We start from the raw sequence: 25,825 nt of genomic DNA on the forward strand, positions 1-25,825 counted from the left end.
CTTTCAGGTAGGCAACACCATCAGCTACAGCCCTCACTGAAACAACACTCTAAGGAGAGCTGAATGTCCTGGGCAATAAAACCTGTGTCCAAGGGAAGTGGCTCAAAGGACTACACTCCCAGTTAGCTGGCTGGTAACAAATGAAACTGTTCATGTACCTTTCATGTACCATGTTCACTGTACCTTTCAGCAATTTCCTGACACACGTTTCTGTCAATTGCAAGAGGCCATTGTCAATATAGTGCAGGAGGGTGTGCAGAGGCAGACATCGAACACCAAGTCCCAGGTGCAGAGTGTGAAAACCTATGAAAAAGACAAACCTGTTTGGAACAATATGTAGTTTTTCCTAATTCTCTATTCAAGGTTGGAATCACTCTAGCTAAAACCATCACTTCCCTTGACTTCTGATTGTTTATATTTGGTGAGGAAATCAATTTATCAAGTCAGGTTGTCTTATTTAGACATTATTTAAGTCCTCTCAAGTACAATCTTGTCAGAAAAAAAGAAAGCTAAGGGGATTTAAAACAGTCATTAAAGTCATACACTGCCCCTAAATGTCTCCAAGCTCTTGTCTTATATCTTAATTGTTCTATTAATTTGTCTTTTATCTCCCTCTCTCCTCCTAATTATTCAAAATCTGAGGCCTCACCACCCTCAGGATGTTGTTGCCACAAAGACAGTTCTCATGGGCAGCATTAATACTTCAGCTTTCCTTTGACATCAGCCTGATGATGGTCTTGTTATCATGTAACACTACTGTGTGGCAGTATTTGTGCCCACACAGACTGAAGGACAAACTCATACCAAAAGCAGTTGCAGTGACCGAAGACAGATCAGGAAATAAACCCAAGAAAGATTCAAACAGAATTGGAAAGCATTAATATATGATGATGTCAAGATGTCTTTCCCTGATGAAAATAAGCAAGTGCTTTGAAAATGCTGTAAAGAATCATGAAGAGCTCTAGGAAATGAAAGTCTACTATCAAGCCCAGCTTTTCCATCAAGGCTGGAAGTAATCCCTTCAGGAAAAAAATGAAAATTATTAGCAGGGCAAGAGCACAGGAAAAAACATTCTATCTGCTACAGGATAGGATTTTCCCTTCTGGCTCTTGACACTCAAGTCCAGTTGTCTAAGTCTTAGTTCTAAGACAAGACTGCACCCACACATTCCATTGGAAACCTCTGTTTAGTTTTCTCTGTTTCTCATAACTATTTAGTTTTGCTTCATTTCACCTGTACAGGTTTATCAAGAGCCTTCCCCTCTCTAACTGATTTGAATAGCTGTCAACACTGCCAAAGCTAACTTGACACAAGTGCTGCAACCAGTGCTGTGCTGGGAGGAATTTATAGCACTGCTCTCCTCACTCAAGATTAAAACAGCAACACACAGAACTCACCAGGAGGTAAAGGCATGCACATGCCATTTGCTGCTTCCAGGATCCGACTCATGATGTGGAACACCGCAAACTCTGCTGCGCTTCCTCTCTCATCACTGAGTTAACAAAGTAGCAACACATTAGGAACCCGAGGCACCCACTCTCTCCTGGAGAGAGTTACTTTGGATGCCTGCCTTAGGATGCAGGGCCATGGGATGCTGCCTTGTTTACTGAGGTGTCTCAGCCAACACCAGCTGCCCAGTGCTGCAGACACACAGTCTCTGTGGTGCCCCCATCTCCTCCCCACACTGATGCACATTTACAAGGCTCTCAGCAGTACCTGGAATCAGCAGCAACAGGTAAAACAGTGCTGGAGTGAGTGACCTGGCTTTTACAGGTGTTTAATACCCACCATCCAGCTTAGGACCACTCCAATCTCAGCAAGTTTGAGCTCCAGCCATAACACTGCCTGTGTGGTTAATATCCACTGGCCTAGAGAGTGAATCCAGCAGGATCCTCAGGAAGAGTTAGTGACAGTAACATTGACACTGACAGCAGCATAAGCACTGACTGTTCAGAGGAGTACTGCTGATAAAGACCAAAATCATTATGCCCATATTTTAAAAGGCAGGCTGAAAATTTTAACAAATCACTTGCTCACAAGCAGAAGATACAGGAATGAAGCTGGTATCTCCTCCAAACTTCTTTCATTATTCGATGCACCAGATTCAGCTAAAACAAAAAAGAGAAGATTGGATGTTTTCAGGAGCCTGTATACAGCAGCCTTTTGGCCTTCATTCATTCCACACACCAGTTTATGTTAAAAACTTTTCATGGGACTCCAACTAAATCTTAATTTTTTTTCTCTAGGGCCTTAAAATGTAAAGTTATTAAAATTTGAATTGTAACAGAATTGCACTATTCCAGCTGTTTAAAGTGCTTGCAGCTTATCAAAGCATCATGCAAGACATACAGCAACTTAACACACTGTGCTTCTTGGAGATAACTGATCTCAGGCTCTTGCAGCAAATTCTCAAAGATCTGTTTGCCATGAAGGCAAAACAGCATGTCCAAGTGGCCGAGCATTTGGCAAGGAACAGTCCCAAGGGCTCAGCAAAAGTGGATAACATTGAAGACAGTGGAATGTTCAGTTTGCCAAGAAAAGTATGCAGGAGGAATCACAGATCTAGTCCTGGAAAGGAGGAAAAATGAGACAAACAAATGCCTCTCCTCATCTATTGAGTTTCCTTTTTGTCCCCAGTGAACTGAAACAATCCCTTAGTCCATGTTGTTGTTCTTTGTACTCCCACACTGACGTCCACCACACACAGTCAGCATATACCAAAGCCACAAGCCCTGTTCTCACTTGGGCCTTCTCAGCTTCTGCAGCTGAAAGAGAAACCACACACGGAAGAGCTGAAATAACTTCCTCATGGTTGTCATGTAACCAGTTCCACATCTCAGTAACACAACTGAGACACTTCCTCTGTGCCTTTTATCTCTGGCCCTCAAAGCACAGCAATCAATCAATCCCAGGAAACTCAGGAAACTAGTATGACCCCTGTTCTGCAAAGAGGTGTCACAAGAAGTTAGGAACACTTTTCCTCCCTCCAGATGGTCAGAATCCAGGAATGCATTTTCCTTACTCTCTTTTTTCCTCATAGGCTTTGCCCTCTCCATTGTCTGACTCATCACAGTCTCTGAGCAAGAGAGAAACAGGACACACAGGAGAGATCTGCATGCAAAGGCCAGAACTGGAATATTCATCTTCAGTAATGTTCCTGAGTGTTCCTCTGTGACTTGGGCAGAAAGCTGCACAAGGTAGCACCTTTCCCATCCACCACAACTTGAGCCAGGCTTGCACAGCTGCCTGATGCAAAATAACTACCTAATACTTGCCATCTCCACACTTTCTAGATGCAATGGAAAGATCCAATTTAATCTTTCTGGAGCATAGCAAGTTTTCTAGGAAATGAGTGATTTCCAGTTTCCACAGAAGGGTCACAAGAACCACACCTGCTGCTGGAATGAATTTCACCTCTGGCCAGCACAGAGAGTGCAGCTAAGGCCTCTGCATCAGGAGCTGCAGCTGGATCTGAAGGATCAGCATTGAAGTGAAGGCTCTTACAAGCTCGAAAATCACCAATTATTATTTGTGGAACACAAACGGTTTTCAAGAGTATGCTACTCCAGAATAAGCTTTTTTTGCTTAACAACACAGCAAACTGTACAGCTTTCACAGGGCACAGAAAGCTTAACAACTTCTTAAGTCATAATCATCCAAGCTATCACAACATACTTGCATCTTAAATCCGTGACTGTTTGTGATGTGACACCCAGACTAACAGCACAACTCTCTTTGGAGATCAACATCTACCCTTGGCATTGTACAGAAAGATAATCCACGCCTCAATCTTTTTTTTCAGAACATAACACACAAGATAATGTGCATGAGAGAAAGGCAGCATTATCTGCCTGATGGAAGGAGCACAGGCAGCTTCCTGTCCAAGGTTAGCAGTGGGTGTCTGGGGCAGCCAAGTTAAGAGCTACACTCATAGCAGGGGAGGCCATTTTTCCCTGAATAACAGACACACAATAAGAAGTTTTTGGGGCACACACATGAAGCCATTTCCCTTGGAGTGCTCTAAACAAGAGAACACATGTCCATCAGCAAGACAGCAGCACATGCAGGAGGGCCTTGGCTGACAGTGCTGTCATCTTGTCTTGAAACATCTACAGTTCCAGGCAACGGTGCCACATTGAAGTTCCCCTAAAGTAATTGGGAACCACAAGTGCTCAGCTGCCTTGGCTGTTTCTACAGGAAAGACTTCAAAGCCAAAGAAAGTCAAAGAAAAGAACCAGGAGCAAAGGAGAAAAGGAAGTGAGACAAGGTTTTGCTGTCTTTCAGATCCCCTCCTGTGCAGTAGTACGACACAGTCTTCCTCCTGCCGAGGAAACTCAAATCCAAATGGTGTCTGTCTTCTGTTCCTCTGCAGCTGAGCCTACAGACATCAGAGGAAAATGTGCAGCTACTGCAGCAACTTGCAGAGAAATTTCAGCAGTTTATTCAGGTCTGCCTGTTTCCTGTGCCACAGGCTGCCTGCTCACCCTGCCTTGCCTTCCACTTGCTGTCAGGGCAGCAAATGTCATACCGCCTCTGTAAGTTATTTCTCCCCTTTCCTGCCTCACTGAAATGAAAAGAGTGAGAGAAACAGATATGGAGCAAAGCTAAGGTAAAGTGATTGCAGAGGAGAGAGAGCCTATGGACATACAACAACCACTGCAGGAAAGGTGGCACGTGAACTGGGAACCAGGCACAATCCAGCTCTGCAGAGCCACTCAGCAAACAAGGAATTCCCACTGAGGTGTGTTATTCACACTTCCCCACTTTACTTCTCTGTATACAAGAACACAGTTCTCTGACAGCAACCAGCCTTTGCCTGTTGTTTTATAAGAAACTCTCAGTGCTCCCAAGTATTGGCTTCTCTGACTTCTTCTGCAATTGATTAACACAGTGACTACACAGCATGGAGCCTAATGTCAGCCACTCCTGGGCTCCTGAATGTAATGCAAAATATCTTATGAAAGCAAACAGACAAACTTCAAGTCTCTTCCTGTTTCATTAGTTTCATTAGCTCTGCTACTCACTGCTGAAGTACAGAAGAACTGTAGGATGATTCAAAACAGTTCAGTCCCCTGAAGAACTCTGAAACATTTAGGATTTGGAAAGGTTTGAGATGTAAGACTTTCTAATTAGGATGAGGAGAAATGTAAGTTTAAAAAGGAAATAATTTCTAAAGATTTCCAAACAGTGCCTAAGTTGCACCAGCAGAAAGCAGAAGCAACTTTTAGAGGCACATTATCTTCATTTATAGTAGCTTTTCTAAGAATAAGCCTGTCAACTGAGTTGAGAGAAATAATCCTGAGAGTTTGCTTGTGGGGAGGGCTGAGATTTGTTTTGCAAGATTTAGTCTACAATAATTTAGCCTTGCAGATCAAGGCTGAATAGATGCTTTCACATTTTTTATCTTAGTTTTTACTAAAAGTGAACAAATTGTTATTAGAAATTGAATAAAAGGAGAATAAATGTCCCACTTGGGCTTTTTTCAGCACCATTTTCAGATACAGAGCTTTGGTTCATGTTGTACTTTTCCTGTTTTAATCAACCACTAGTCTCAGTTTCTTTTCTACACAGAGACATAAAATTCTGCCAATTACCAGTGAAACAACTTGCGAAGTTGTCAAAGTGAGGCCTGAAAAGTCAGGAAGGGCAGTGGGGCTGCAGGGGTTCAGAGAACCCTGTGACATTGACAGAGCAACTGACTCACACAGACTTTGGAGGAGATGCAGGCATCAGTAGCCTCAAGGAAGTTTCCCAAGGTTTTCATCCCTAGAAAACAGCACTGTGGGGAGTCTCTACTGAACACTGGCACAAAGAACAGGATTTACAGTTGCCATGCAAGCTTTTGAGAACTCTGAGTTCTGCACTTAAAAGGACATGATCTTGAGACAGACAAAACCAAGTATATAACTTCTGCACACACGTTATGTTTTTTGTGGCTTTTTTTTTTTAAGGTCTCTTAAGAGGATGAAAGACAGAAAAATAAGAATTTGGAAAGCAAATTTTTCAGAGTAGTTTACAAAGATTTCTTCATGCAAAACTGTCACACACACACCACTGAAGGCACTGTGTAGGAGTGGTGGTGATTCACCCACGTGTCAGATTGTAGTGACCTCTCTTTTTTGTTCATTGCTTATTTCCTCTGGTGGCACTTTCATTATTCAAGACCTGCAGCAACATGTTCTACAGGAAACCAAATGGATCTAACAGCTTTAAACTTTCAGGATGAGTTCTCATTTTATTTCGGGGAGTAGACTATACTTGCACATTTGTAAATGGAACCATTTCTTCTGCATTCTGAGTGACTGGTAATACTTTTAAAACAATATTTAAATAATATTAATTTTCTTTATCCATTTATACAATATTAGGCTGAAAAATATATTTAAATATCTTTAAAAAAAATCTTCCCACCAAATATATGCTATATACAACTGGTACACACCCAAGGACCTACAATCCAACAAATACACACTTGCTCACAATAGTGACCATGAAATCAAACTAACCAGGTTTGCAACATAATCCAAAACTATTTGTTCGATCTTCTTTTTTCCAACATATTGTAGATGTCTCATAAGGTGATCCTTCAGCTGAGCAACCATCTAGAAAAAAAGCCAACAATTTGTTATTGTTGGGCATCTTCAAAGAATCACAAAAGCTGCAGCAGGTGCAGGGCCTGATCAAAAGGTACTGGTGCAACAAAACATTTCCCCATTACAAACTCCAGTTCAGAATGAGATCCCAAGCTGCTGTACAATCTTGCTAAACTCATCAGCAGATGTGAATATTCAAAATGGTTACTTGGTACAAATTCAGCAAAATGAATACTAAGTTGAACTTTCTATGATACTGAAAAGAAAAAGCTTACAGTTCTTAGACTTCTCTGTGCAAAGCCAAGGGAACTGGATGAAAGGATTTAAATATAACACTGAATTCTAAGAATATAAGTACTTATTACAAATAAACCTGAGAGATTTTATGATAGAGAAAACTAGCACAAGTACAATTTGTGGTAGTTTCCAAGAACCTGAGAAGCAGGGTGATTAATAGCAATTTCAGGTTAAACATTAATTGTGAAGTCATTACAGTTGGGTGTTTGGTAACATACAGTCCATGCCACTCCCTTCTCTCTCCTTTCTGAAATATTCGCTGACCTCATGTAGCTTCAGACTGCAACTCAAGTCCTGACTCTTTTCTGAGAATTACTAAGAAGCTGGAGCAAATAAAAATCTCTGTCTCAAGGAACTGATCTCACTGTGAGATCTTCCTCATACAGGAAGGCATAGAAAAAGTGACCTGCTTTTTGTATCTGTGTGAATAAACAAAGGGGTAGGAATGTAGAGAAGTTTCAGAGAATGAGAGGCAAAACTTGGAAACAGGGAGACTACTGCAAAGAAGGAAAACTTGCCTCAGATGTGAACAGTCAGGACAGTGTTGATCTGCTCTGCACTGCTGAGACCTTCTAGTGCATCCTGAAGAGTTAGTTTATTTTAAAAGTAAGAGAACAAGAGATAAGCCAAGAAATGTATTGAGACAGAGGGAGAACAGGTAGGGATTTGAGATAGGATTTATTGCCCAGAAGCATATAGAGGGTAGATCCTTTAGGGAGATCACTGGCAAAAACAGTGGAAAAGAAAGGACCTCAGAATGGCTCTAGCAGTCTCAGAAGTGAGGTAGAAGGAAAAAGAAACAGCAAAAAAGGTATTAAATTGGGGAGCAAAAAGATCTCTGTTCATCAAAATAAGAGAATGAAGGGAGAAGAATTCACTTATATACGTTTTAAAGGCATAAAGTAGTCCAAAAATAACTGACAGATTAAGATGACCTCCTGGTTTCCAGCCAAAGTTATATTGGGAAAAAGCATTTTGACAAATCAACTTTCTGTTGCTGTTTTTCTCTATGCCTTACAATGACCTGCTAAAATAATATCATGATGATGAATTCAAAAACTTAGGAAGTGCCATGTTTGCCCCTTAGCTACCCTGAGTGAGCTTCCACTCAGCCCTGGATCTTGGAAGGTCATTCCTCACACATCTGTGGAGCCTGTGCGTCCTCTAGTGCACACTGACAGAAGCACATACCAGTCCCATGAGCAACTGCTGCTGATAGTCCTCCTCTTCAAAGAGAGGTACCAGCCTCGCCTCTGAAACAAACAGAGCAACAATCATTCAAGGACACGGCACTACCGAAATATCACAAGCATTCAACCAGCTTCAAAAGTACTTAGGAGCAGACAAGCAAACAGAAGCTGTGGTTTGACCTACTCTGCTACAGAACTAAGACACTGAAGAACCATGGACTGAATAAGAGAACTGAAAAATGGAAAATAACCCTTTATCTGTCATCCACTTCTTCTTCTCTTTGACATTTAAGTATGAGTTAGCACAGAGTAGTGACTCAAGAGAGCAAAGAAGCAGAGAGAAGCTTTTGGCAACACCAGCACTGAAGTGCTACTTAGATCTTGCCATTTACAAACAATCAAACTCTGGCAGCTGCATGGGTTTTCCAAGAAAATGGCTAGACAGAAAGTAAATAGTTCAGGGAATCACCTCCCACTGATTCTCTCCCATGGTCTGGCTGCTTCTGTTACTCAGATTTGTAGACCACTATGAAAAGAAAACAACTTCTCTAACCAAATGGAAGGAGATCACAGTGTCTGCTGAAATTAATAACCTGTATTTCCTAATCAGTGCTTCCTGTCTATTAAAACAAAGGAAGAAAACCAATCTTCTGTTTCATGATACTGATAAAGCCAACTTAAGATTTTATGGAACCAAGTGCTGAACTCTTTCAAAATTTTCACCTATTTTTTTCACCTTCAAATATATTTACACCACCACTTAGCAGCACAAAGACCTGTGCTGCTTGGTTTTAAAGGACTCAAGGACAAATCTACAGGGAAACACTACACACATGTTTTTAACTGGATGGCAGCTATTCAGAAATTTAAACATTTGACTTCTAATCAATAAGCACCTTTGAAAACATGAAGCTGAGGTTCACGAAGTTGATACTAAGTCTTTCAAAGTCAGAGCCCATTGCAATAAGTAGCAGTGACACAGATGACTGCTGTCAGGGGCTGGAAATGAGTACACTGAAAATTCTTGGTGATAAAAGGACCAAGCAGCACTTACATGAGCATCATGTCACAGGACACAGAAGCAGGGCACATAGAAGGCACTGATGTGTGAACAGCAGGAACATAATACACCACCAAATTTACTTATTTGTGACAGAGGAACTGAGCATCAAAAAATCTCAAGTGTTTCTGACCTAAGGAAATTCATTACACCTGGTCTCTCTACATGTTTTTTAGCCAGCCCTAATCTCCTGCACAAGTTCTGATGTTGCAAAGGCAACTACAAGGGGACAAGACTCAACAGTCACATGTTGTCATTGATACTTTGCTGCACAAGAAAAATCCTGAGGAAGATATCCTTTAGCAGACCACATTTTACTGCTTCTGTTGTTAGATCCAATATGAACCAGGGACTTTATTTTCAAGCATTTCCTAGTCAGTACATGAAAGTTTTCTTCTCATCTTAAATCCTCAAACTCTTCTGTGCTGAAAACACACATAGCAACTGATTTTTAGCAAACAATAGCTGGATGGAAATACTCCAATAAACCTAAGTCTTACAGCTAAGGCCTCCATCAAGAAAGGTTTCACTTACCAGAGTCCCAAGTGTCCAGATGAGAAAGCACCCTGGGGTTTGAAACCAAAATCAGTGTGTTTCAATGCAATACCCTAAAGGCTTTCATAACATCACTAAAAGCTCAAATGAGCCTTTGCTCTTTCAAAGACGGCTAAAGACATCTGAGAACAGAACATGTGACTAAATGTAGCAAAAATACTAGATAGCATTAAAAAAATTCTATCTGTCTAGGTTGTATGAGAATGACTTCACATCTACCATAAATTCCCTAGCTCTAGAGGCCTGTATTTCAGTTAATGCTATAGTGTTTACAAGGATTCCAATAACTGATTTTCACCAGGATAATCTTCTTTAAAGAGATCTAATCAGATACCTAACCAACTTATTAAATGGCACATTAATTCCTCCAACATATTTGTGCAAAATAAGAAGGGGTAAATATAATATAAACCAGTACGTACTTTTTGGCATTTTCAAAAATATTCCTCAAATATGCTGTGGTTCTTCTCTCCTCTCTCTGGTTTGTAAACAAACAAAATTCCCAAAATGAACAAAACAGAAGACCAAATAAAATACTCCCTGACAGAATGAAGATCAGAAATTAATTTGGTTTTATCTTTGAATGGAAATAAAACACAGTGGGGCCTTACACCATCTTCCAAGTGCCCGTGCTCTCACACACTCACACACATGTAAACCTCATGACAATACAGAGCAAGCTCTGCTTTTCTTTGATTTCTTGCATTATTTTAAGAGAACAGAACTTAGAGGCAATCACCTTAGATGAAATGACTGCAAGTCTTTGCACTTCTGCTAATCAGATTCGCATTTATTTATCTTCAAAATAAAAAAGCCAACTCATCCATTCTTGACTTTAAAACCCCCATTTCAGAGGCAGCTCTGGAGGGTTCCAGTGCCTCAGCTCCAGTGCCTCTCACTCACCTCTTCTGAAAGGTTACGCCATTCCCTCCTGAGCACCTTACTGTGGTAGTGCAAGTGTGGCTCTGCATACTTCACACTCTCCAAGTTTGAGTTGAGTTTCTCCCAGAAGCCTTTGGAGTTTTGGAACTGCAAAGTGTGGCAGAGAAAGTATGAATATAGGCTGTCCTCTTAAAGCAATACCTCATCGTCCTCCCACTAAATGACTGCAAAGGCATGTGATTAGTGTAAAAATAATCTAAGTGAAAAAAGTTAAACCAAAGCATCAAAACTAAATTCTCTCAATGGAATGACTTGAGGTCAAGATTTGGTGCCTGGGAAGGAACAAGTATTGCTAGGTCACAATTCATCTGACCTATTTACATGTTTGAGATGGGAAGAACTGCACCACAGACTACACTGGCCATATTGTCTAGACTTCCTCTGACTGTAAAAAGAGCCTTAGGCTACTAACTTAGATGTAAATGTTTACATTTGGTCAAATAAATCCCATTTGAGGTTTCCAGCAGTTCCAAATAGGGGAATACCACCATGGCCATGACAGCTGCAGGATGCCACTAGTTTCAAGCTGCATTAATACTTAGATTGCAAACAGCCATTTACCAAGCTCAAGTAGCAGTGCTTCATCCCAGAAAAGAAACAAAATTCAAAACTTTCCACAGCAATTCTAAAGCATTTTACTCTAATGCTAAAATTAATCTAAACTCAGCTGTGAACAGACAGGAGAATCAAAATCTAAACAAAACTACACCACTTTCCTGAGCTAGTTCTTGGACTGGGTATAAAAATTTGAAGCTGCTGTTTATAAGGGGGGCAAGACACAATTATCGCTGAGGAAGAGATGAGATTAAGGCAGTTCTTTTTGGCAGTTTTAAAAAACAAGAGATGGTATGAGCTGTTCTTGCCCCTCTTAATATACATTATCTCCCAACGCAGACACTAGAGTAACAACATTTGAATAAAGAGAGCTTTGAATTCACAATGTTCCTCCACTTGCACTAACGTACTGGATTTTGCTCTCTCCTCTTAACTATCTTACAATAACATTAACCTTAAAAGAAAACCTCAAAAGGAAGAAACCACTTCCTACTATAAACTATAATTTGTCAAGGAAAATAAATTTCAAAGACTCAATTCTGCCAGCCACTTTCCTCTTGCTGCCAGTGCCTATTGTCACTTTATTATTGTAGCTGCAGCAGAGACAATAAATCTTGGGTTTTGCTTCATATTAGTTATACTTAGCAGCTGCAAACTAGGATTACATATGGCACCATATGTTCACTCTTTTGGACCTAACTCATGACATCTACAACCTACTACTGCAGAATGTTGTCTAAATGTTACCAATATGAAATCAGAGAAATATTAAATACAGCATAAGGGTATCATCTAGTGACCAATCCATGCAACAGCACTACCACTGGAGAACTGTGTTCAGACCACATTGGACTTGGATATGTGGCAGGGGGAAGCAAGCCAGCAATTTTCTTTCATATAAGAAATCTCTAACAGGAAGTGGTAGGCTTGAGTGTTTGCTTTTAATCCCAAAAAGATGCATTGTATTAGACCTGATTAGAAAGTCAAAAGTTTAAAGAAAAGGATTTTTTCAATTAAATCTACTATTTCTTGAGGATCATCAGGGCAAGGACTAAAAAGAGAAGGCTTCTTCATCATAGGTGTTTATTTGGGAAACATTTCTAGAGAGTCATAATGAACACCTAAGCATGACACTTAAAAGACATTGTATTACCAGAAGCCAAAGCAAGGCCTCACCAGTTTGCAAGAAACAAAAAGCTCCCATGAAGCCTTTCATAAGTAGTGGGTTTTTATCTGAACATAGAAAGCTCTCTGCTACACCCCTTGGAAAAGATGTGGGGTGACAATTGCTTTCAAGAGCTCATGTCTCTCTGGACTGTAGTGCAGTGTCTCCCCAGCACTGATGGCATTCAAAGAGCATTGTGAAGCATCACTCTGCACCCCAGGGGCTCAGCACAGTACAGGGGAGAAACTCTTTCCTGCTGCTCTGACAATTTCTTGCACTATACATTTTCACTTTTCCCCTGGACCTCCTCCTATTTTCTTTATTTCCCGTCTTCCTCCTGCCTTCTCCCTTTCCAGCTGAACTTATTTGCACCCTGCAAGTTTGATTTGTGCTTAAAAACAGGGGGAAAATTAGAATTATTACTTGCAATCCTTATGTAGAGCTTTTGGACAATTGGACTAACTGTTCCCCCTTTCTCAGTATATCTTAACGAACAAGAATTTAGTCATAAAAACACCTGATAATCCCCAGAAAACAGAACTTTTTTTTATGTGAATATGGACATAGCTCTCCCAAAAGCTCTCAACAACTCATCGGCTTGAGAACTCCAAAAAGTTCTCAAAGTAACAATTAACTATTTTTTCTCTAAAATGCCATAAAATCTCTGCAACAGAAATACTACTTGTAGAACCAGATCTGTCACCAGGGTCTGACTCCTGATGCCAACAACATCCACCAACTGAAACAACAACTGACCACTTAAACTCAAGCTGTGGTGGGTTTGTGACACTGGTCACAAAAACAGGCAGAGCATTAAACCTTACCCTGTGCATTAGCATCTTTGTCCTCATGCAAGAGTCACAGCAATTTGCCATCAAAAGTAGCAGGAAATATTTGTCTTTAGCTCAACTCTGACCTTTTCAATCTGTTTAGGTTTCAGACAGAAATAGGAAATGAGTTCTACAATCAGGAAGTATAGCTGCTAAAGGCATGTGCCCCCAGGGGCTTGAGGTTCAATCTCAGACAAATTAAAGTCCTGCTAACTTTGACCTCAGTGAATTACAGGGATTATCTACACACAAATTTTCTCAAGCTCTGATTTTCCCAGGTGTCCCAGTTCTCAGGGCAGCCTTTCCAAGCAAAGCCATACAAAGCCCTATTCCCTGACAGCAACCCGTGAATGTGTGCAGCACAGCTGTGATGCACTGCTGCAGAGTGAGAGAGCAGTGGGAAATTTCACTGATTTTTAAAAGGTTTTGTGAACAGTGATGCTTTATGAGTAATTATAAGCACATCTTTAAAGAGCTACATGGAACAACATTGTCATGTATCCAGAGTCTAATCCTATGTGTTGCTGCTGTGTCTAAACTCCTCATTCTTCCTCTTAGCTCTCCACACAAACTGCTTATTAAAATTCTCTTTCAGATTTTGTAGGGGAGTGCTTAGGAAAATTTCAAGAATGTCTCTAAACTGGAGCTGAGGGAGTGGAACGGGAAGACAGGAAGAATCATTCATGTTGTTTTCAACGGAAAGTCCAATTTCCTACCCAAACAACCTACCCTGCTCTCCCCATACAGCCCACTGCCCTTTCCAGGCTGTGCAGGAATTTGTCTAGATTTAGTAGCCAAAGCCCTGACATCAGTGCAATCACAGGATGCTCTGGACAAAACAAAGTGAGAGGGTCACAAGCCATCCACACCAATGGCAACACAATGAAATAGCCCTCAAAGTGGCCATATGTAGACATGTGTAGAAATCCTACTTGTCTGTTATGCCACTTCTGCCTTCAGCTGCCAAAGTCATGAAGTGAAGCAGTATCAATCTGATTAACAAGAATTAATTAATGGATAATCCTCCCTGTTGAATAGAGGCGTCTTCAGAAAGAGAAAAAACCCCACCACCTTTGAGGCTGATTAACTGATATTTTAGTAAGTGCATAAATCATTTCCAACAGGGCAATTTTCTGTTCACATCTGTTTTTGGATAGAGCTGTGGGGATACTGCTGCATGAATACTTAGCACACCCCCAACCCACAAAAAAAGCAGCTACTAATCTGCAAATACAAATGTGGCTTTATACTGGAACTTACCTCTAACACAGGCAGAGAAATAATGTCTGTGGCACATATTACTCCAGGGACAGCCTATAAAAACAGAAAAATTATTTATAGTCTTGCAATTTAGCAGAGAATATGGGGCATCTAATCTCCATCTCCCATTTCCTCCAGGAAACCTGCTAGCTAGCTAAAACTGTGCCCTTATTTTTAAGAAAAACAATATATTAGAACAGTGTCACAGTAGAGAAATAAAGACACTATTTGCTCTAACTGTAAAGTCTTGCTGGAAGTTATTTTACTTCTTCAAGCTTACTTGTAAATCTTAACTCTGCTGATTCTGTTTGTCCTGGAAATAAGTGCATGATTTGCTGGTTAAATGTATTCTGTATTCCTTATAAATCTCATGTGATAAGGAATAAATTAATACCTAATTATGAAAACTGAGAGATTTAACCGCCCATTCAATTATAATAACTGTTCTTGGTTTTGCAAATGCTTTTATTTGTTGACAAAAACTTTGCCTCATGGAAAACACCACAAAAGGCAAGACTTGGCAAACTAAAACAGGCAAAAAGCAAGGGCATAAACGTATCAATTTGTAGCATATCTATGAAAAGGTAAGACACACAAGCTATAGGCTGTACTTAGGGATAAAAAACCAGACCCTCTAGCTATTAATTAAAGTACCAGCTGTTATCTTACCCCAATCCAGTCATGCAGTGATGTGTAGGGCAGGAGTTTATCCAGGTTCTGAGTTTCTGGACACATTCTGCAGTACAGGGAGGCTGAATGTAATGTGAAAAGATTTGTAAGGGCAAGATTGTATAAGCTATCATTAACAAGAGTAGGCTTCACTGTTCCTTATCTGACACTTTTTTAGGGACAAATCCTGCTGCTGTCTCTGAAACAGCTTCCTCCATTGTGGAACTGGTCCCATTCTGTGCACAAAAGGAGGAAGAGAAGTCCAGATGGCTGCAGGGCTGGGTCAGCTGCTTGGCTACAGCTCAGCACTGCAGGGGTCCTTTGTACGAAGACTCTGCACTGGCTAGACTGAGAAACTACCTATTAGAAGAGAGTATCATGATAAGCCAAATCCATTTGAAAAAAATGGTTTGGGCTAGAGCTAGAGGAGAATGGAGCTAAGGAGACAATCTCCAGAGACCTAAAATAATGATAAATCCACTTGTTCCATTAGACAGAAGAATGCATTTGAAAACTTTTACTGCCACTCTGATTTTGAGATGTCCATGTATTTTCTAAACTACTGATACTGTCTCTTAATGCCACAAAACGCAGGTTAGTTAATGCAAATCATAATCAAAAAGTTCAGAAATAAGAGTCAGTTTGTACTGTTTGGCCTCTCCTTAGTGTCAACTGGAGTATGCAGGAAAACTCAGAATGCAGGAAAAGAAGTACCTACCAATGATAAATTCTTGAATGGGGTCAAAAGAATGACATGTTGACAGGTTCTCAGAAATCCACCGAATAATCTGTCAGAATGAGAACAGGGAGCTTGTCACATCTCTCTGTTTAATCAAGTGTTGTAAGACAGTATAGAAAATTTGGTTTTGGTAGTTAACACTTTTCATGGAGTAGTGATGGTGACACAAATGTTTTCAGGACAGCCTGGATTGATAACGGGGCAGCCCAGGTGATGAGCCTCTTGGCACTGCCAGGTAAATCAGGACCTCTCATGGCCTGCTCCTGCTTTGTATAAGACATCAGTCATCAGAAAAAAATTTAGAGGAGGCTCTTTTCCCACCTGCATTTCCAAGTCTTCTGTGTATTGGAAGTAGAGCAGGGCACAATGCAGAGCTGCCAGTCTCTCACAGTCTCGTTTGCTCTTCTGTAGGAGCTGCAGCAAGGCACTGTCACTGATGCTCACATCATATAGACTTCCTGCATTGCAATCCAGGACTGCTGACACCCAGGGGGACTGGATGGAACAGTTTTGTAATGTGTCAATTCTTGCATCCTCACCTGAAGAACATTGGTTTGAGAACAAAAGGAGTAAGAACATAAAATTTGCCTGCTACCAGTATTTCTCTTACGATTCCTAAGCCCTTAGCAGTAAGAAAGAGTCTGCCTCTTGCACTACCTGCCTGGTAGTAGATACTGAAGAGGAGTAGGAATGGTGCTGGCTCCATAAAAAAAGCAGATAAGGAGCACAGTCCATACTCAGTTCTTTCCTTCCCTATTGCTGACACAGAGAAGGTGTCGAGATTTCAGGCTCACAATGCTGCTCCAAGACAAATCAGAGTACATGTGATGGAACAGAGCAGAGCAGAAGGACAGTAGCACAAGTTCAACACTAGAATTAGCACCTATTGGTACAGCTTGTGCAGGTCAGAACTGCTCACGTTCAAGCATGATACAAACTTCTCTTGGTGGATCTGTTGCCATCAATCCAAATGGCCAGAACAGGAAGGTTCTGCTCTAAGATTATTCCCTGAAGCCTCAGACCAAAACCATTTTATTTATGTACCAGTGTTCACCACCATGGTACTTTACAGGTACTGTATTTCAGAGCCCTTGCATCAGAAAAATCAGGCCCACCATCCAGTAGTGATGCTTTTCACTCATTTTTAGCAGGACAGTATTTCATTACACATACAAAACAGGTATTAGCTTCCTGTGATGCTGCCCCTGGACCAGTTTCCACAATTTATGTCCCCTTCACCCAATCAGAACAACAGATTTCTGTTTTCAAACAAAGGCACCCCACTTCCAAAAATAAACCACTTCCCACAAAGACATGTTTGTTGGAAATGCATTGGAAATGAAGTAACACACATCTCAGATGAGACTCTAAATTAAATTGCATCAGCATGATCAGGTGAAGGAAACACAGATTTCCTTTCCCCACACCCTCCAAACACACACATTTAGAGCAACTCAATTGGAGGAAGGAAATGTAAAGTCAAATTTACATCTCATGTGAAATTTGAAAACAGTGGAGGACCAAGAACATGGGCAAAGTTGGGGGAAGGGAAACTATGAAACCAAGGCAGAGAATTTCAAATTCAGTGAAAGGTCTTCTTCCATTTCATAACAAGCAAGGAGTATGAAATACATAAAGCATGAAATGCCAGTTCAGCTTCTCTTTCTAAAATGGAAAGTAGCAAAAATGTCATTTTTTGAGTATCCTTCCTTTGTCAGAACACTGTGCAATAAGGAAACATTGAGAAATAAAAGTTTCATGTAAAGAGATATGAACAAGTTTCCACAACAACAATTAAATTACTTAAAGCAGTTTTACTATACCTGTCAGAAACAAACTATAGCACAGCATATCAGGATGTTGAATGTTCAGGAGGTGCAGGAACTGGCCAGGCAAATAAGCAGCTACATAATAGTCTATTTAAAGAAACAACAGTGGTCAATTTAGCACTTGATCACTTATTTGCCTTAAGAGGCTCTTTCACATGAGTCTCAACTAGGCCCACTTCTCTGGGAGGAATTGATTGTATCTAGGAAATATAAAAGGAATTAATTAAAAGCTGCTGTTGCATTAACACAGGAAGCACCAGCAGTACATTTGTGTTTCCAGGGTAGGATTCAAGAAACTTGAGATACTCAAGAACTCAGCAGCTGGTGTCCAGCACAGATTTTGAGGCAATTTCAGAAGAAGCTGCTTACTAATAGTGAGGCATTGCAATATCAAATGCCAAATACAAAAGGCAAGCAGAAGAAAAGCAGCAAAAAAACCCTGCTACCTAAAGCCAAGGAAAAAAAAAATCCTTCCCTTCCAGAGAAGAGTTAGCCATTTGTCTCTGTACTACACAGAGAATGGCAATCACACAGGAAAGTAACACAAGTAACCTACCAAGATTCATAAAAGCCACTTCCTTCAATTGATGAGATTCTGCTCTTTCTAGAGAAACTGTAAAAGTTTTGTTGTAACCTGAGGGGAAAAAAAAAAAAACCTTTAAAAACCTCAAACAATAAACACCATTTGTTACAATCCACCTAGGACTTTATAGCTAGAAACTTCTGCAGTTCCCACAGACCCAAACAGGGATCTTTCAGACTGCTTTATGGGGTTGTCTGCACAGACAGATTTAATCCATCCTGAACAGAGTTCCTGCACACTTAGTACACTGGCACCTACACAATGCACCTTTAGTGTCTGAAAACTAGCCATGCACTGCCCAGCCTACGTTTGTGTTTAAACAAGCACTCCATCCCAGAGCAAGCTCGTGTAAAAATACCTTTCCCCCAGAAAAACCCAAACACAAATCCTTTATATAGCTGTGTTTCACATTTTGGTGAACTTTCAATTGCTTTAAAGAACTTCCACTTTGTTTATCTGCATGTCCTATTGCTCTAATTTAGTTCAGCTCAATTTATACAAAGGCCAATTTCAGACCTGCTGTGTTTGCATGGGCTTTGCATCAGCACAGCTGTTGTTTTAATCTAGACTTCTACCACACTTCTGGCACCCAGTAAGAATGACACAATGCCCTCAAATATTCTCTTTCTCTGAGAAAAGCTGAAGATTCTAGTAATTAATGGTGTCATGATCAGGATGCTACTTAATAATGCATGGAAATTCAATATAAGATCCACAGTTTACAGGATCACCAAGAGAAAAATCACCAACAGCAACATTACAGAGGCAGATGTCTCAAAAGATAAAGTTTTTCATACAAAATACTGACTGAAGTTAGCTTGCAATGAGTCAGTACACTCCCCATCACCACTTTGTCACTTGCCAGTATGAGCACATGCAAGCTAAAACCAGCACTGCAGAATTCAACTGCAACATCGTGACTTCTCTGTTTATGCTGCAGTGACTGTTTTAACAGGGGTGGGAAGCTTCCAGCCAAGATTACAGAGGCTGCAGAATAAACTGAACTTTTTAAATGTCTTCAAAATATGGTTTATGGACTCCAAAATGTGAGTAATGGACCCAATATACCACTGCTTCTGTGGGTCACTGTAGGACCATTATTAAAATTCTCTTGTACAACTGATGAATCTTACATGAACCCACAAACAGCTCTGCACCAAACAACTCCATTCCATGGAGGTAATTTCAGATTTAACTAGTTAATGTCACCATATTTATCCTCAGTTTCTTCCTAGTACAGATCAGGATGTACAAGAGCCACGGCTGGCTCCAAACAATCCAACACATCAGGTGTGTCTGGGGAAACCAGCCCTTTGCAGCATGCAGTGCACAGTGTGTCACAACCAAAAGGGACTTTTTCCAATTTGTTAATGCCTTCAAGAACACAAAAAGGTAGTTCAATCAATCCCACAATATTCCAGCAGCAAAGCAATATGTATATGTGCAGCTCTGACATATGAGAAGCATCCTGACACAAACAAGCAAACAGTTAAGGTAGAACAGAGACATAGTGTGCACTTGAACACAGTTACTCCATATGCAGCTTCTCAGTTGAGAAATAATTTGCCTCTCTGTCCATGTATCAAATAAGAAACTCTTGATAATGAGAACTTTTGCTCTGATTGGAATAAAACAATGTCCTTTATTATTTTAAAACAAAGGTCTTAACTTTAAGAGCTTGAGCACCACTTACACAGCAACTATTCTTAGAGTCAGTGGGTGTTGCACCTCTTGCTGTGAAAATGACACATTGAACTGGAATTCTAAACAGACATTCAAGCTAAGAGCTGTTGGCTCTATTTCCCATACAAATGCCTTATGGCATAAGTACAACACACCTGCAAACTCCCACAGATTTCATTGATGTCTGTGCTCAGCATGCCGGAAAGTCTGGCTAGAAATAAGGGACCAAATTAATAACCATTTACAAGGCCACTGGTTTGAAGCTACTCACTCAGCATCAGACAGGAAGCCTACAGCAGGAAAGCCAAGGCTAAAGGCAGCTGCTGTCTTGAAACACCAGCCACAGTAGCTTTGTCTGCAGACTTTGGTAGTTATTTGTTTTGAAAGGCATTCTCTGACTCTTTCAGCACACTGACATTCTTCAAAATAAAGTACAGTAAATTAACAAGTTATTCTTACCTTTATGTAAAAAATATATGGAGTATATGATCTCATGAGGAATATTAGAGACTTGACTACAACACACACACAAGCCTCCTAAAAAGACAAAATAGGGAAAGAAAATTCACTTGTCCAGCTGAATATTGAGACATCTTTATACTGCACAAAATCCAATCAAGACTGCTTCAACAGTCAACTAAACTTTTTTCAATTAAAAATAATCTCTCAAAAAAGGTAAGGATTACGGAAATATCTATTATGGACTCTAATAATCATTTACCTAATGAAACAAAACCAAGAAAGAACAGAGGAGGCAATCTGGCACAATGGAAACCTGGGTCCTGTCATAGCCAGTTCTTTCTTTTAGAGGAAGTACATTTTGGCCCTTTCCAGGAGAAATCATGCTTGCAGCCAGAAAACTGATGAAGCTTTTCTCTCCACAGACTGCCTCAATCCAGATAATGTGTGTTCAGGAGCTTTCAGATATGCTCAACAATATAATAAAACACCATTTCTTTGCTTTTCAAGTAATCTCATATTGGCAGCAGCATGAATACACTACCAAAGAAGTGATAGCCACTTCTCCCCTTTCCGGCCCAAAGAACTGCTATGACCTTTTTTAGGAGAGAAGTCAGTCCTTGAGGCAAGTATATTTCAGCCAGGGTACTGCATTCAGGAAGGTTTCCTACTCCCAGAATAATTCTAGATCAAACTGATCCTGTTTTGACCCCACAGGATGGTAGCCCTGCTTCCATCTCTTATAAAAACTTTAATCCCCTTACTCTGATGCTTTGGCATTCATGTTAAAAACAGCTTCCAAACCACATTATCCCAGTACAGCAGGAAAAGCTCATTCACAATATGACCTTTATTCACCTTTTACCTTTATTGGAAGTTTATCATTTAAAAGAAGAAAAGAAAGTAATACTAATACAGGTACTTTTCTATAAAAAATAAAAGGCTGTGTATACAAGTTATGCAGAAAATAGCACAGTATGGAAAAAGCACAAGTACAAAAAAAGCACAGGTACCCAGTTACTTTATTTGATGAAACGCCTCGGTATTTCACACCACAGGGCTGTACCATAGCTGTGATACAGATATGGCTGAGACAGTTCATGCTTCTGCCTTCTGGGGAAGGTAACTGCTTTCTTAAGGTGCCATTTTTCTTTCTGCTTATTCTTAGCTGACTGAATATGGTTTGATACAGTTTTGCTTGGATATTTGAGTCATTCAGACAACAGACAGGGCATTTTTCCAGAGCACTTGGCTTCTTTCAGAACATACATAATTTTTAAAGTAGCAGCATCAGGACTCATGAGGAAGACTGGAGAAGTTCCAGCAACCCACTGGATTGCTGTTTTATTATCAACAGCTCCCTTCCAGCACTTCAAATTTCCTTCTTGTATGCTGGAGTCTCCGGTGTACACTGCTCTGTAAATTGCACAACAAGCAAGCGAGTGTGCTCAGACTGAAGCGTCAGTGGGCAATGTGCAAGCTGGCCACAGAAACGGCAGCTATGGCGGACTATAAATAGGATGTGCATCTTTCAACTCAACAATATTGCTCCATGTGTCAACAAACTGAGCCTCAAACAACCGGAAATAACAAACGGTGCTTTGTTAATACAGACAGAAACACGGCAGCCTCAGACCAACAGGTGTCCAAGCAAAGTTACATCTGACACAGTCCTGGCAATCCCAGTAGAGCAGTCAGACACTAAGAATACACCACAGACCCCTTTTCTACATACACCACAGACCCCTTTTCTACACTTAGCAGTGCTCTCTGCAAATTAGAACTGGGTTGTGTTGCTGCAGTCTATTGACACTGTATACAGAGCCAGGTCTACCACACTATTAATTTCAAAATCATTTGCAGAAAGTAAAAGCTGTAGCTGAATGCTGCAAAGTGAGAAGACTCATGCGAGGATATACTTGGATGGACACTTATCTTTCCAGAAATAAAAAGGAAAAAAGATCTTGACCACAAAGGTTAAAAAAAAAAAAAAAAAAAAGAAGAAAAAAAAGGAAAAATTTTAAAATAAAATTCTACTCCTATTCAGGAAGCAGCAGTTACAACTCTGGCACTCGACAAAGTCAGCCCACTGAGACTGTAAGAGTCACCTATGAAATTAAGTTTTCCCTAGGAAACTTTAACTAAATTCCTTATTTCTATTCAAGCAAAAACTCAAGACATAAGGCTGTAACAGCATCTCAACACAGCATCCAAATGTCACAACTCAAATACAACATTGCACAAGGGCATTTTGTCTAGTTGTACTGACTTAGGAGGGACTTGCCTCACTTAACTTCAGCCATCCAAACATCTCTCATTTAGATCCCTGTTCAGCAAACAAAGAAATATGGATTGACTCATCCCCTGGAGATGCCTATTTCTCTCTAGAAACATAGTCCAGATGCCTAAATTTCAGGAGATAGTTAGCTGATGGTAATCCAGTGTCTATGACCTCTTACTGCCTGCACTTTTTAAAATATTGAGCTAATTTAATTGAAAAATATTTCTAAAGCACTAAAGAGAACACAGTACAGCGTTTATCTAATAACCACTGAATTCTGGACATGCCAAGTTGATTCTGAGACTGGAACTGCTTGATCTCAGCTATTCAAGAATTACATGGGGGTTTTTATCTGGAGAGATTTTGTCTGTGCTGAGTGTAAGGAACAGAGCTACTTTTCTGCTGCAGAAGTTTGAGAAAGGAGAAATTATTTCATTCAGAGTTCAGACTAGCAGGAGCCAATAAGAGTTTTATTAAATAGGAAATTGCACGGAATATTCCAGTTTGAAGTTTTGCCAATGACACTTTGCCAGGGATATCTGAATGGTACAAGCAGGGATACTGGCATTAATATCAGAGCTGGACTAGCAGTCCCACAGCAGGCACAGTCTGGTCCACAAAGAACTTGCAGTCCAGTTTTGCAAATCACCCCTGAGGCATAAAAGGGAACCTTTAGTGTGATTACCCACAGTGTTCTTCAACAACTAAATATGGTTTTAGCACCAAAATAACTTGGTCCAAACTGTTAGTTACCAGGAATGGGTCGTGCAAGATAATCCTCAGTTTTAAACAATATTAAAGGAAAAACCACATACAGCAATCTCATTTAAGTGCAGTTGTCAAATTATCTGTTTTACAGTAAGTGCAATGAAAAGCACTTACTTTTGCTTTTGCTTTAGAAAGGTTCCACACAGACTTTAAATACTGTGTCACCAGACAGAAAAAAACATTTTACTTCGCAGTAACTAGAGTCCTGTTGGAGGATGACTGAATTTCATCCTAAACTCAAGGAGGTACTTCAATCTGAATATACTCCTTCCCAGAGGAGTATAGGTTTTAAAAGGAAACATATATACAAATAAATAGTATTTTCTATGACTGGACTGGCTGTTTATATAAGAAATTGTCTTGCTAACAGAGAAAAACCTTAATCTACATTTGAAAGATAGAAACTTGGCTTTGTCTTACTTCTAATTCCTTCCCTCTAATACTTATAAGCATGCAGTTTGCCTTGGTAAGAAAAGAAATCCAAGTAAGGAAGCTGTATCTCACTTGATTTGCACTAATGGTCATTTCAGTGCAAGTGGCAGACAGCTCAGCAATTCCCTGTGTGCACAGCAGATCTCAGGGAGGGACATGTAGAGCCTCTCCTGAAACACTTCCCTGTACAACTCTGCTGACCAGTCAAAGGTTAAACAGACACCATCTCTGCCTGCCTGGATGGTCGAATTCAGAAGCTCAAAACAGCTGTGATGAACAGATATCTCTTGAGACCAGTTTTTAAATCCAAAAAAAGCTCATGGCATACATTAGGATGGAGGGAGACTCCAAAATCTAAAGGTTTAAGAAACATTTTAGGTTCAAGCAATCATAGATACTAAACCCTTGAGTAGCACATGCCATGTTTAATATCACATACTTGGACCTTCTAAACACCACATACTAACAGCAATATGAAGCTCTTAAAGCCTGCACTGCACATGTTCTGTGTACATATGTCCACAATGTAACACAAACATATACTAGATCAGAAACCCAGACAAAACCTTCCTTGAATTTACTTTCTAACATAATTGTGGTCAGCTTTAACATTAGATTGCTTTAATGCAAGACACAGCCATGCTTTTGTACCTGCTGGGTTCTGAAACTGCCAGGAAAATGCTAAGGTATTCTTAGACTGAGATATTTCACTGGTACCAGTTCTTTGCAGTTGGGCTACCGAAAGGTTTCTGGGTGACTGTTTTGTTGTTGGGGTTAATATATAAAACCCTGGGTACTTCAGCTCAACTTCACTGCAGCTTTCAGAAGGTAAGCAATTTATTAATACTAATAAAGCACGGTTGCCTTCTCCCTCTCCTCACAGTTACCTGCCAAGTGTGCTCTAAAGGAACACAAATCTCACACTCACATTATAAATTTTTATATTTTTGTGATTTTTCCAATATTTTATGAATAAATTCAGTAATCAATTAGGATTACACTGCATGATAATTACTAGTGGAGGTAATTTTGACCATACTTGTATTTATTCATTACCTGCTTTACTTGTGAAAACCTGAAGGTTCAAAGATTTAGATGCAACATCTTGATCTTGACAGTAATCATATCCAAAATTCACAAGTCTATGAGCAAATAAAGATCACTAAGTAAATCACTTCATCCACAGAGATTTATCACAAGAAAAAGATCACCAGAACAGTCACTATGTAACCAAAATATACTAATTAAATTATAATCAAATGTTCTGCAATACCAGTTAAATTGGGCTTTAACCAATTTGCTCAATGCAGTTAGAAATAAGAATCCCAAGACTGCACACTGTTATCCACCAATTTTGAACATACCTGACAACTTCATATTCACTTACTGCACTGTCCAACCATTCCTATACTTTGAAGTGAAAGCAAGTTGTCATGACCTACTGGAAATCCAAGAACTTGTGACACCTAATAACTCAAAGGTTTTGCCGACTAACTGTACAGCCCATGTCTGTAAAGCTGCATTTTAATCTGTAAAAAGGACACTACCTTCAGTGGAAATACTTGAAAAGAAAAGCACAAAATCACACTCACATGGAACTTGTTATACCATGACATTTTCATTCTCATGCCACCTGCGTTTTAATGGTTTTACATATTTTAAATCTATAAGACCTATTTTCACCCTGGAAAACATGCAGCAGAAGATTGTAGTCAGTCTGCTCTGGTTTTTCTTGTTGCTGGGTGGTTTTTTGTTTGGTTGTATTTTTCTCCAGGAAGTATTTTGATCCTGTAGGGATTTTCCCCTTGGTCTTCTGCAGTAATTTTGAAAACCAATAAAAAAAAGTAAAATACAGCATTGAAGCTCTTACAAGAGCTGCGTTCTTTCAGCACGAACTGTAAGAGAACACAACCTGCACATGCAGGAGCACCACAC

The 25,825-nt window shown here is 40.0% G+C and overlaps 1 protein-coding gene across 7 annotated transcripts in view; it reads right to left on the reverse strand.

The window, feature by feature from the left end:
* The window catches only part of GSAP (gamma-secretase activating protein), a 44,973-nt gene that overhangs the window by 5,658 nt on the left and 13,490 nt on the right, over positions 1-25,825 (reverse strand). For 6 of the 7 annotated variants that reach the window (XM_059847418.1, XM_059847415.1, XM_059847414.1 and 3 more), the window contains 16 exons: positions 24,947-25,032; positions 20,410-20,487; positions 18,241-18,318; positions 17,679-17,771; positions 16,177-16,394; positions 15,835-15,904; positions 15,117-15,199; positions 14,448-14,501; positions 10,599-10,724; positions 10,118-10,173; positions 9,675-9,706; positions 8,082-8,143; positions 6,507-6,602; positions 2,038-2,108; positions 1,398-1,492; positions 184-303 (listed from right to left, as the gene is read on the reverse strand). In XM_059847418.1, the coding sequence (XP_059703401.1) occupies positions 184-303; positions 1,398-1,492; positions 2,038-2,108; positions 6,507-6,602; positions 8,082-8,143; positions 9,675-9,706; positions 10,118-10,173; positions 10,599-10,724; positions 14,448-14,501; positions 15,117-15,199; positions 15,835-15,904; positions 16,177-16,394; positions 17,679-17,771; positions 18,241-18,318; positions 20,410-20,487; positions 24,947-25,032 (1,418 nt within the window). The remainder of the gene's footprint in view (positions 1-183; positions 304-1,397; positions 1,493-2,037; positions 2,109-6,506; positions 6,603-8,081; positions 8,144-9,674; positions 9,707-10,117; positions 10,174-10,598; positions 10,725-14,447; positions 14,502-15,116; positions 15,200-15,834; positions 15,905-16,176; positions 16,395-17,678; positions 17,772-18,240; positions 18,319-20,409; positions 20,488-24,946; positions 25,033-25,825) is intronic. The other variant, XM_059847416.1, reaches the window with a different exon arrangement.

The sequence above is a fragment of the Haemorhous mexicanus genome, chromosome 5 (genome assembly GCF_027477595.1).
Source record: "Haemorhous mexicanus isolate bHaeMex1 chromosome 5, bHaeMex1.pri, whole genome shotgun sequence".
Classification (NCBI taxonomy): Eukaryota; Metazoa; Chordata; class Aves; order Passeriformes; family Fringillidae; genus Haemorhous; species Haemorhous mexicanus.